This window comes from Alosa pseudoharengus, unplaced genomic scaffold, assembly GCF_046254945.1.
Source record: "Alosa pseudoharengus isolate Yale_2024_CS ecotype anadromous, Long Island Sound unplaced genomic scaffold, YU_APseudo_1.1 YU_APseudo_1.1_scf_10, whole genome shotgun sequence".
Taxonomy (NCBI): domain Eukaryota; kingdom Metazoa; phylum Chordata; class Actinopteri; order Clupeiformes; family Clupeidae; genus Alosa; species Alosa pseudoharengus.
Window position 1 is genome coordinate 28,793,605 of NW_027468565.1, and position 11,668 is coordinate 28,805,272.

General features: G+C 45.0%; 1 protein-coding gene across 5 annotated transcripts in view; it reads right to left on the reverse strand.

Moving 5' to 3' along the window:
* LOC143105323 (suppressor of tumorigenicity 7 protein homolog) overlaps positions 1–11,483 on the reverse strand; it is a 32,130-nt gene extending 20,647 nt beyond the window's left edge. For 2 of the 5 annotated variants that reach the window (XM_076269409.1, XM_076269408.1), the window contains exons 1-2: positions 11,333–11,483; positions 4,824–4,859 (exon numbers count right to left, since the gene is read on the reverse strand). In XM_076269409.1, the coding sequence (XP_076125524.1) occupies positions 4,824–4,859; positions 11,333–11,483 (187 nt within the window). Of the gene's footprint in view, positions 1–4,823; positions 4,860–10,979; positions 11,287–11,332 lie in introns of those variants that run through there. The other 3 variants (XM_076269411.1, XM_076269410.1, XM_076269412.1) reach the window with 2 other exon arrangements.
* Between the last annotated feature and the right edge of the window lie 185 nt (positions 11,484–11,668).

Below are 11,668 nucleotides of genomic sequence, written 5' to 3' on the forward strand. Positions count from 1 at the left end.
AGCCAGAGCCACCAGTGCAGAACCTTTACATCTGCTCACTGCCATTAATGTATCGGTCATCCACCATACTGTGCTAAGCCCATGCTAGTCATCATTATACCCCTTTATATACCATGGGCTGTGTAACGCCTGCCTTCACACTGCAGTCTAGGCCTAAGACACTGAACCAGCCCTATGCAAGGCAACACAGACGCAGTCGACAACACAAGGGTCACATATGTTGTGAAGAGCCTTCTCATAGTCTACTCAAACTATGTGAGCGATGCGACCTCATCGGAAACATAAGACATAGCACTTACACCATGTTACAAAAAATTTGAATTTATTAATTTATTGTTTACTTGAATGTTATGTTTGTCTGTGGACTTAATTGGTAAAATATGTCTTGTCTTCACCGTGGGATAGTGAGAAACGTAATTTCGATCTCTTTGTATGTCTGGGCATGTGAAGAAATTGACAATAAAGCAGACTTTGACTTTGACTTTGAATTAGACACTCACATTTTGCAATGTTTCTTGGTGTTTTATGCCCCCAATGTTGTCTTCAAGGCAGCGCTTCCTGGAAGTCACTAGGGTTAGACATGGGTTAGGGTTAGGTTTAGGATTAGGTGCCTTTAAGTCAGCGGTGGCAGCGCTGCTTGGAAGACGACGTTGGGGGCATAAAACACCACTGAGCTTTTGCAATACAGGTACATACACCAAACCTGGGTGCATTGCCGTTCATGTTCTCTTAGCTTGCATAGACTACGAATCAGACCTAATAGTCCGACAGCAAACAAACCCCTAAACTCAACACTTATGACAATAATGACACCGATCCATCAGAAATCCATCAATCCATCCATCACTTGCCACATCAGATTAGCGCTGGACTGATCATTGCCACATCGGCCGTCACATTGCATCATCTTGTGGGGCTGCTGCAGTCAGATGAGCATGTGGTTTAATGTTGAGAAAGAGACCAGGCGGAGGAGGAGGAGGTGAATGGAGACAAAAGCCACACTGCTTGGGCAATAAGTGCAGAGAGCCCAGGCCGTCCACTTGCTCAGAGGCACAGAGGTTTCACTTATGAAGGCCTGGCCCAGGACCAAACCAGGGGATGGAAACTGAATCGTTCTCCTTGGCAGGGTGGCCAACTGTCTGCAGAGAGAGGGAGCTCCACAGAGGGAGAGAGAGAGAGAGAGAGAGAGAGAGAGAGAAAGAAAAAATGAATGAAAGAGAGAAAGAGAGAGAGAAAGAAAAAGAGAGAGAAAGAAAAAGAAGAAAAGAGAGAAAAAAGAAAGAGAGAAAGAAAAAGAAAGAGAGAGAGAGAGAGAGAGAGCACTCATCTACACCAGAAAAGCCCAGATCTAGGCAATTAATCCCCAGCTCATGATCAGACACAATCTCATCTGATGAGCACAGAATTGCCTGTCTGTAGTTCTTGTGATGAACCCATGTTGAGTAACCCTTGTTGCACTGGAAAGTTATCATCACTGACAATGTGCTGTAAATGCACGATAACAGACTATCACAATAGCAACACAATAAAGACATAATAGGGGGTCCAATAATATAGCCAGCTGCAACGAACTCCACAATACTACTCGTTTGAATATAAATATGTCCCTTTCCTTCAACTTAGAACCAAGACAACCAAGAAGCACAACAGCACAAACAACAGTGTTTTTCTGTTGAATATTCTGACGACACAACCACCACCTGAATCTCAAATCAACAACGTAATTAAAGGGCAAACTTGGCACCTTGATTCAGCCGAGTTTGAGACATACAAAAAAGCATCCCTCTTACCTTTGGCAGTTTCTGTGCTTCGATCAAACTAAAATAGATAGTCAGCGATTTGCCTGTTGATAAACCCTCTTTAGTACACTTCTGCCACCAGTGTGGTGTGTGTAACCACAGTAACGGGGACAGCTGGTCGCCGTCAGAGCAAAGCTTGCCTTTATCGGGCTGCCATTTTCAGTAAACACCTCCTTCAGCCACGACGTGGATGAAAAACAAACAAATGTACCATTCAGACTCAGTCACACAGCAACGTCGGGCTCATGGGATGCTTAAAGGATCACTTCCCCTGGCATGAGAGAGGATTCATGAACAGGCATTAAGTGGCACCTGTAAGAAGAGGTATTGCTTTTGCGTTGTTCACATAATGATATTTCACTCTCAACTGTGGGTGTAAAAGAGCCAACACACCTGTCCGCCTGCTGTACAAGACCGTCACAAATTCGCATGTCGTGGGGCTTCCGCTGTCTCCACTGTTTCTGAATTACACCTTTAAGCCCGACTTACAAAGCATGCAGCAGAAGCGCGCAGAAGCAAGGACTGAGCAAGATACAGCATGCTTCAGCTAACAGGGACCTAAAGAGGGACAATAACCCAACCAATTACACTCCTCCTCATCCACTGTAATAACCCTTCCACTGTGAGCAAAAGACGACACATTTCCTCACACACAACTGGTTGTGCATCTGCTACACGTAAGGCAAATTCGCCAAATTCCCAAAATAGCGACAAACAATAACACTGATTAAAACAGACGATGGATCCAAGTACGGTGTCAGATCTGCTACACATAAGCTTTAAATGATGTACAACTGGGAAAACCTTAGCTAACAAACAGCTCTTGTTGTGCGCACCTTTTATCTTCTACTTTTAATAAACTGCAAAGACTTACGTCACCTTTATCTTATTCTCCCATCTGAGCGAAAGTGTCATTCTGGCTCATGTACTGTATGGTGCCACATGCTTTTGCAGCCTGACTCGTCCTGTGGAACAGAGTGGGAAGCCGCCACGGGGTTCTAGCTACACATCCTGCTGCCTGCATTTGCAAGGTAAGCAATATGCTTTACACAACTAATGCCAAGACATTTAGTACACTCTTCATCTCTGTAGCAGTCCTACATGCATATATCATTTTAGCATATCTAAACCGTAGAATGATTTTTCCACCTTGCAGGTTGACTATGTAATTAAATTGCACATTATATTAATTATATTTAAATATATGCCAATTATATTACAAAGGCCATTGTCCCCAGAGCAACTCAGGGTTAAGTGCCTTGCTCAAGGGCACAGCGGTGGAAGCCGGGAATTGAACCCACAACATTTCAGGCTACTGCATGCCAGCCCAGCTCCTTAACCACGACGCTACCAACACCCCCCTTCTTCAGCAAAACGTTGTTATAACTGATCAGTTCAGATTCCACTACTGCAAATGGAGTAGGATTAGCAACCTCCACACGAGCTGTAAAAATAAGACCAGGAGACGAGTTTAACATAAAATGAGAATAAATGACATGGTTGCAGCTTTCCAGATGCAATATGAAAATGACTACATCAACATGTAAAAACAGTCAAATAGCCTTAGGCAGAGCAAACATCCATATACAAACTAAAATAATAGAGAGCCATCCATCATCTGTCAAAATCTCTAACAAATGGCATCAAGCACACCCTCCAACAGCTGCACTATGATAGGGTGACCTTAGACTGAAACGGCTATTAGATTGGTCAAAGAAGCTATCAAAAATGACAAATTGGCACTACAAATATTTTCTGGATTGATTGCTCAAACTAAATAGTTTAACATGACGAACATACAAGTATTTTTAAAGGAGGGAAATGAGCGTAACTAAAAGTAGTTGTTGAACTTCCTAGTGTACAAAGCTCACGCTAAGCCACGTTAAATATGAAGCCTCGGACTAATGAGCAAACAACTGAGTCAGTTACAACCAACACCTTTTCACAACAAGTCATCTGTGAATCAATCACCGAAATAAAAACAAATTTCAACATTTTCCAGCTGCATCAATACCTAGTTACACCCTACAATATGAGAGCCGCAGCCAAATGAACAAGCTTTGTACTGATAAACAAACAAACAATCCAAACCTACTGGCCTCAGGCAGAACAAGAGACACAAGACAGACAGAACAAAGAGAAAAAGGGAACAAAAACCATCAACAAAGAACGTCACCTGACAGAAAACCTACAGGTGAATTTTGCCACTGTTCCAGAAATCGCATAATACTCTCCACACACACACTAACACACACACACACACACACACAGCTTGAGACAGACAGACAAACAGACAGGCAGACAAGCGAGCAGGCGGGCAGGCTGCACCTCAATGTCACCTAGCCGAGCTGCAATGGCAGCAGGGGGAGAGCGAGGCAGCCTGAGCGTTGCCAGTGGAAAGCTCTGAGCTCGTGTACAGAACACGCGGCTCGATTCGACTCACTCGACTCGACCGCACAAAGGGATGCTGTCAGTAGCAGCCGTATCCACCATGCCACAGAGGCACGGCAAAATAGCATGCAGAACAGAGAGGCGGGGGGGGGGGGGGGATCAGCAAGAGGAGAGGCTGTTAGGCAGGCAGGAATAGCGGAATAGCGGAGGATAGCAGGAGGAGAGACAGAGAGGGAGGAGGGGTGATGGAGGATGGGAGAGAGATGGATTTCTGCATCACGACCAGTAATAGCCAACTGCTTGGCCTTTGTACAAAAAAAAAAAAACAGAACAAAAAAAAACAAAAAACAGATGGATCCCAGTGGCAAGTGGAGACGATGTGTTACGAGGGAATATTGGAGCACGTAAAAAAAAAAAAAAAAAAAAACACAGGCCGAGAGAGAGAGAGAGAGAAATAAAGACATAGTCTGAGGAAAGAAGAGAAATGGAGCTAGCTGCACAACAGACACCATTACTGGAGGGGGAAAGAGGAGGAGGTGGAGGAGGGGTGAAAATGCTTACATATGCACACATACGCACATAGAACCAAACACTCCGACAGAACACAGGCAGAGAACGATACGAGGTACTTACGTGAGGACTCGGTGCCAAACATGGCTGGGCCGGGTGCTGTGATGGAGAAAGAGAGCGAAAGAAAAGGGGAGGGAGGGGGAGAGAGAGAGAGAGAGAGAGATTGAGAGAGAGAGAGAGTGAGATTGAGAGAGAGGGGGGAGAGAGAGAGAGAGGGGGGGGGGGAAAGAGATGATGAGCACACAGCTACACAGCAGGGGTCATCAAAGCACACAATGCAGGCAGCCAGTCAGCCAGCCAGTCGACCGACCAGCCCCGGCTCTCGTAGTGAGGAGGGAGGGAGGGATGAAGGGGGGGGATTTGCCCAGACGCTGGACTCCTGCAGCCGTTAACAGCCCTCCTGCTCCACCTTCTCCTGCTGCACCTCCTCCGCCGCTTCCTCGTCCCGCTCCGGCCGGTGCTAAGGCCCAGGCTACTCCGGCGCATTCACCACCAGCACAGCAGCAGCAGCTGCTCGAGCGCCCGGCTGCGGCAGCCTCTGTCTGGGCCCCAGCGCAACACCAGCAGCCGCCGCCGAAGCCAACAATGCCACAAGAGCATCTGACAGGAAACAGGGGCCGAACGAACCAACGCGGCAATAACAATGCCCTGCAAACACGCGCGCACGCTTCAGGTCCTGCTCCTGCCTGCCAGATCGGTACAGCACTCTTTCTCCGTGCTTTTATTTGGGGGGACGGGGGGGGGGGGACAGGGGGCAAAAAAAACTCTCCTGTTCCTGGTCTTAGTCCACTCCACTCTTCTTTCTTCTGTCCTTCCCCTCTCGGTCGTCTTTTTTCCCCCTCTCCTCTTTTCTCTGTCACAGCCGCGCGCGCTGGCTGGATGTGGGAGGGGAGGGGGGTGCTGGAGGAGTGGGGTGGGGGGGTGGGGTGGCGGAGGTGGTTGGGGGTGAGAGTCCGTCCTGGGCCAAAAGAGGAAAGAGTGGATAGCGCAATCCTCCAGCAAAGGCAGCTGTCCGCTAAGACAATGGCTACGCAAACAGTGGGTGACGTCAGGAGCCTGTGAAAGACTGACTGCTGCTGCTGCCGCTGAAGAGAGAGGGAGGGAGAGAGGGAGAGGGAGGAGGAGAGGACAGGAGGGGAGGAATGAGAGGGAATGGAAGAGGAGGGGAGGGGCTCCACCACGAGTGGGAATGGACCAATCGGAACAGCTTTTCTGTTATGCCATCTACACAGTCATACTTGCTGGCTCTCTCTTTCTCACACACACACACACACACACACACACACACACCACACACAAAAATCCATCCCCGCAGGAGCAAGGGAAGGAGGGGGATATGGCTTTTTCATGTGGCAGCTGAGAACATTTAAATAAAAAGAACTGTGATGGATCTCTCCCTACCTAAAGAAGAGATCGTAACAATGAAACACTAATCAAGAAAACATTACAATTGAAATGAATATGCAAGTTAATTCATTCTAAAATAACACAAGCAATGGTGGAAACTCTCCTAAATAAAAACACAACCCTCCCAAAAAAAACATAATCACAAAAAATAAATTTGGTGTGGATTTTAAGAGCAATAATAGCCGACTGACGATAGTTTTACGATATTTATGAAACAATTTGTTTCTTCATCCTTATCATGTTGTGAGTGTTTTCCTTGTTATGTATGTGTCATACAAGCGTCTGGATGCCTACATTTCCCTCAGGATGAATAAAACATCCATCTCTCCACCTCTATCTAACTACACAATAATACACTGATCTGTGTCAAGCTCAGGCTACATGTGACAAAGTGATCTGACAAGGATCCCTCAGACAGCGATGGTCCAGCAGGACCTAACTAAAGTGCTGGCCTTGCTACTAAAGGCATCAGGTCAACCCTGATCCATTCCAGTGGGAGAGAGACAGAAAATCAACTCCATGAGCTAATGGATTCATTGGTGAGTAGGGGGGGGGGGGGTGGGTGGGCGGGTCGGTCGGTCGGTAGGTAGGTAGATAGATAGATAGATAGATAGATACTTTATTGATCCCCAGGGGAAATTCAAGGTCTCCGCAGCATACAGACAACACAAACACATTCTTTAACAGCAGAAAGAGTAATTAAAGGTCAAACAGAACTACCTCAGCCATTTATTGGCCTGACTTTTGCACTATTATATTGACTGTCTACTGTATGCACAATTTCAACCAAAATTTGCTGCTCTTATTTCTACATTGTATTGTATTCTTATTTTTACTTTTTATATTGTTTACTTGAATGTTATGTTTGTCTGTGGACCTAATTGGTAAAATATGTCTTGTCTCCACCGTGGGATAGTAGGAAACGCAATTTCGATCTCTTTGTATGTCTTGACATGTGAAGAAATTGACAATAAAGCAGACTTTGACTTTGACTTTAAAGTATATAATATAAAAACACAGCTAAGCAATAAGGACAGTAGAAGATAAAGAATATGCTAAATTAGTTAGCAAGCCCCCTGGCCAGGTCATCATCTGGCTTGGGCTTTATCCAGGAGTGATTTTATCGAGGCTGTGTGAGGAGAGGTGCTTCATTCTTTCCAGCTGTGCATTTGTCCTATTTGTCCCTCACAAACACACAGATGCACATTAAAACACACACACACACACACACACACACACACACAAACACACACACAACACACACGTGTGTACTCTTGCTCAGTCACTCTCCCTCATCCTCGCTGCCTTTGTCCTTCAGTTCATCCCTTCCCTCCTCCCCCGCCGAGGACGTCTCCTGAGGTCACGTCAGAAGCACGTTAATTACATGGGGGGCTCTCTGAAACACTGCACCACAGGGAGAAGAGAAAGCAGAGAGGGAGAGAGAGGGAGGGGGGGAGGGGACTGACAGAGAGAGAGGGAGAGAGAGAGAGAGAGAGAGAGAGAGAGAGAGAGAGAGAGAGAGAGAGGAGGGGGGCCAGTCTACCTCTATTTTTCACCCATCCATTTGGAACCATGATGGCCCTTCCTCTGCCTTCTCAGCCAGCCAGGTCTCTCCTGGAAGCTGTATACTACAGGCCATGTTTTGGGCACAGCTGAGCTGCTGTATCCACAAACCCCCAGGGATCTCCTACACAGGGTCATGTCCTCCACCCTCAATGGGCCTTGCTCGGGCTACCTCATCACTGACGGTGAGGTTGAAGAGAGGACACCCTATGCTGTTCTTTTTGCAGTGCAGTCTCTGTCCATGACACAGGCAGACTGCAAGGGGATTCTTATCAGCATCTCCCATAACACAATCCAGCTGCAATGTATGCATGTATCTATGCATGCGTGTATGTATGTACTGTATGTGCATGCATGCTGTTGCTGTACTGGCCGATTGCAGACCTGGGCCCTGGCCTTGCTGGTCTCATGCCACAGCTGAAGAATAGTCCATTTGCTGTGGGATAAATTGATATTGGGCAAATGAAAAACTCTACACTTGTTACGACATGGCGCCCCAATCCCCTCTGCCCAAAACACACCTCACAGAGTAGTTATTCCAGAACAATGCCCTACTGATGAGAACGGAGAGCATGGAAGCAAGCCGCTTGCTCCTGGTTGCTAGGCAACTGCGCGAACAGAGGGTGGCCATCCTTCAGAGTGGGGTGTGTAATGTATTGATGGGGAGAAATCAGAAAAATGAGATGCCCGTTCAAAAACTGACACCCATAATGAGAACGCTAAAGAAAACTACAATGTACACATATAAATGGGTTCATGTAATTGGTATTTTCACTCCTTAGAGATGCAGACAATTCTAGTCATTCAGAGTAATTACATAACAGTTAAATTAAAATGCAAATGAGCAATAAAGTACTTAGTAAGCACTTTACAGGTGAGTACATTATATTCAAGTAATAGTGTTTTGATTTCCAGTATCCTTATAGGTATATGGCTAAAGGACCGCTTTCATTCTTCTATCATAAGAAAGCAATTAGTAGAGATGTTCAGACTATTTAGCAAGAGGATTTTAAGAATTTTACTGTGAATAAATCATCCGAAAGTCAGTCAGAATGTCAAAATAACCATCAAAGCGCATGGCAAGAAGCTCTGATTACCTATACTAAGATCACAAAGGCATGTAGCCAAGCATGCCAAACAAGGAGACAGTCTCCCCCTGCTGGTCTTAAGAAGAAAAGCATCTAGGCTACTGAGAGAGAGAGAGCTAGATCCATTTCCCGGTTCTAATCTTTGTAGTAAAACTTGGTGGGAGTACTATAGTTACATCTAAAAAAATGCTTTGATCTTTTGCAACAGCTAAAACCCTATGGCTCACTGTCTTTCAATAAAGAAGGCAAACATTGGAACAAACATCAGCCCCGCATCACTAGAGCCAGAGGTGTCCCACTTGGACAAAGCACTTTTCAAAGCAATTACAACTCTTGATAATTCACACTGAGCACATTATTTACTGGTCCTCTTGGGCTCTGTGGGCACAAGGGTAGAAGCAGACAGAGTGGGAACTGAAGGGTTCATTCCTGGGAGCCAAATGGAAGAGAGGACAGCCCTACAGGCTCTCACATTACAACGACCACAGGGATTCTAAATTAAGCACCCACCGCACAACAGTACAGCAAGAAGTCCTTTTAAAGAGAATAAAGGTTGTACCCACTTTGTGTAAAATCGACCCACAACCTGTGCTCCTACTTGCCCCACAACAACAGTACATAGTGCAATACCAGGGGCACATCGGCGGCCATCATTGAATAGAGGTTCTCATCCATCCTTCCATCCATCCATCCATTTGAATACCACATCACCAACCTGTTTTATTTCCAAACAATGGACACCTACAGTTATCTGTTGCTTCCTTAAGGCACAATTTTGCAAAATTTTCCTGCTATGCCTATTTTGCCTGCACTACACAGCAACCCACTGTGCAACTATGAGGTCACAACCATTTGGTACAGCAGCAATACAATCATGTGTATATTAACTGAAACAGCTTTTTGGAGGGGGGGGGGGGGGGGAAATAACTTCATTTTCAATTATCGCTGTAATCAGCCAAATCTAACTAAGTTCCTGCAGGTTTTATTGTCACCGGAGGAAATGGGAAAGAATGAGAGGAATGCAGCAAACACCTTGAGAGCAGTAGTCAACAGTCCAGCAGACAACCGCAGGAAAGGACAGTGCAAGACCACCATCACCTGTGGTCATCTGCACCAGCGGCACTGGAGAGCATACTGCAAATGATGCAGTAGCCTCAGCGAGAGGGTGGTTTGCCAGGGAACAGGACCCACTGAAAGAACCCCATTTCTCCGATCTGCTTCTTGACCTAACATTCAGCAAAGACGTTTGGGGCTAACTGCTCTAATGTGTGGACACAGGAAACCTGAAAATGCCACCGCAAGCATGTAATAGGCATAAAATCATGTGAGATCTTCAAACAGAAAAAAACACTCGTCGTGTTGGTTTTCTTCCTCTTTTCAAATGCCACACATTTTCTGCAAACTTATTTTTGAAATCATAAAGACTTGTCAGGAAGTCTATTACTTCCTGGTCATCTTTGCAGCGACCCTATATTTCTGACGTGCGCGTGTTAACTTCAGACACGTTGACAGCACGCTGACAACCCATAACACTACCAGGATTATGAAATAATGTAAATATTGGCCTACTTTTTAAAAGTTATTAAAATAATGTTGGAAAAAAAAACTAACAGCACAGTTATGAAGACACTGTGAGACAAATTGCAAATAACTACGTTCTGTAACAGGAAACCTAACACAGATAGACAGATAAGCAAACGATAAACTGGCAGCAATACATTTCGATTAAAAGTTTATCGGCGCCAAGTCTTAAATTAACATTACCAGACCCATCCAAGTTACTGGCTAGCCAGCATGCTATTGACTGGGAGCATCACCATTAGCACGTTTGCTGCAATGGCTAAAGATCCAAAAAGTCAGCAACTGCATTGTGAGACCTGAATATTAATGTTACAATTAAATATGATCCTATAAAAGTCATTTTACGGGGAAATTTTACGTTCACGTTGCACTCTCCTTGCTGCCTGGGTGTCTTCGAATGCAACAGCCCGGCTAGCCTGACAAATGATCATAATTCACTAGAAGATGTTCAAGAGATGACCTCCCTCATGTTTCTAACTGTATTTCCCCAGGTATATGTAAACGAGGACAAACATTAACTAACTAACGTTGGTTAACGTTACTATGATATCTGACTAGCAAACAAATAACTTTACAGTACCGTTTTTGGCAAGTCCAACGTTTAGTTCCAGCCAGCCCCATGGTGAACGACCATACTGACTTGTGGTTTAACTTTAACAACTTGCCTATTTTCACTCGTAATCCAATGGGATCCTGTTTTATTGTTTTCAAAGGGTAACAACTGACTCGTACAAGCGATCTGCTCATGTGAAACACATTTTAACATTAGCTTACAATTTAGCTATTAAACACAAAGCTCAAAGCTAGCAAGCTGAGCTAGTCCAACAACGTAGACGTGTCTAACGTTAGCTGTCTTGACTGGTTTGCCAACAAGCAGTTTCTGAAGTTTACAATCTTGCGAAAATAAAAAGGAAATATTCACTGAAACCTCACCTGCGGTACTGTCGTTGTATTTAAATGGCAGTCGTAGGATGTTAACCAAAAATAGCATAACAAAGAACCAGACGGTCCAAAAGTATGCCCAACACCAGACGATGCACGACTTCAGCTGTTCTAATAAGCCAGTCCCATTATTATCAGCCATGTTAGAGCTCACTACTGCCCCAAGCTCTGGGACCTTGGGCATTTTTTTTATAGAGTACGTTTTTCAATACGCAAACGCTATCATTTATTTCAGCGCTGCTCTGACCTAAATATGACGTGGCTATCTCATCACAAAACATATTGATGTTTTCAAAATAACATTAATAAAATCCTATAGACTTTATT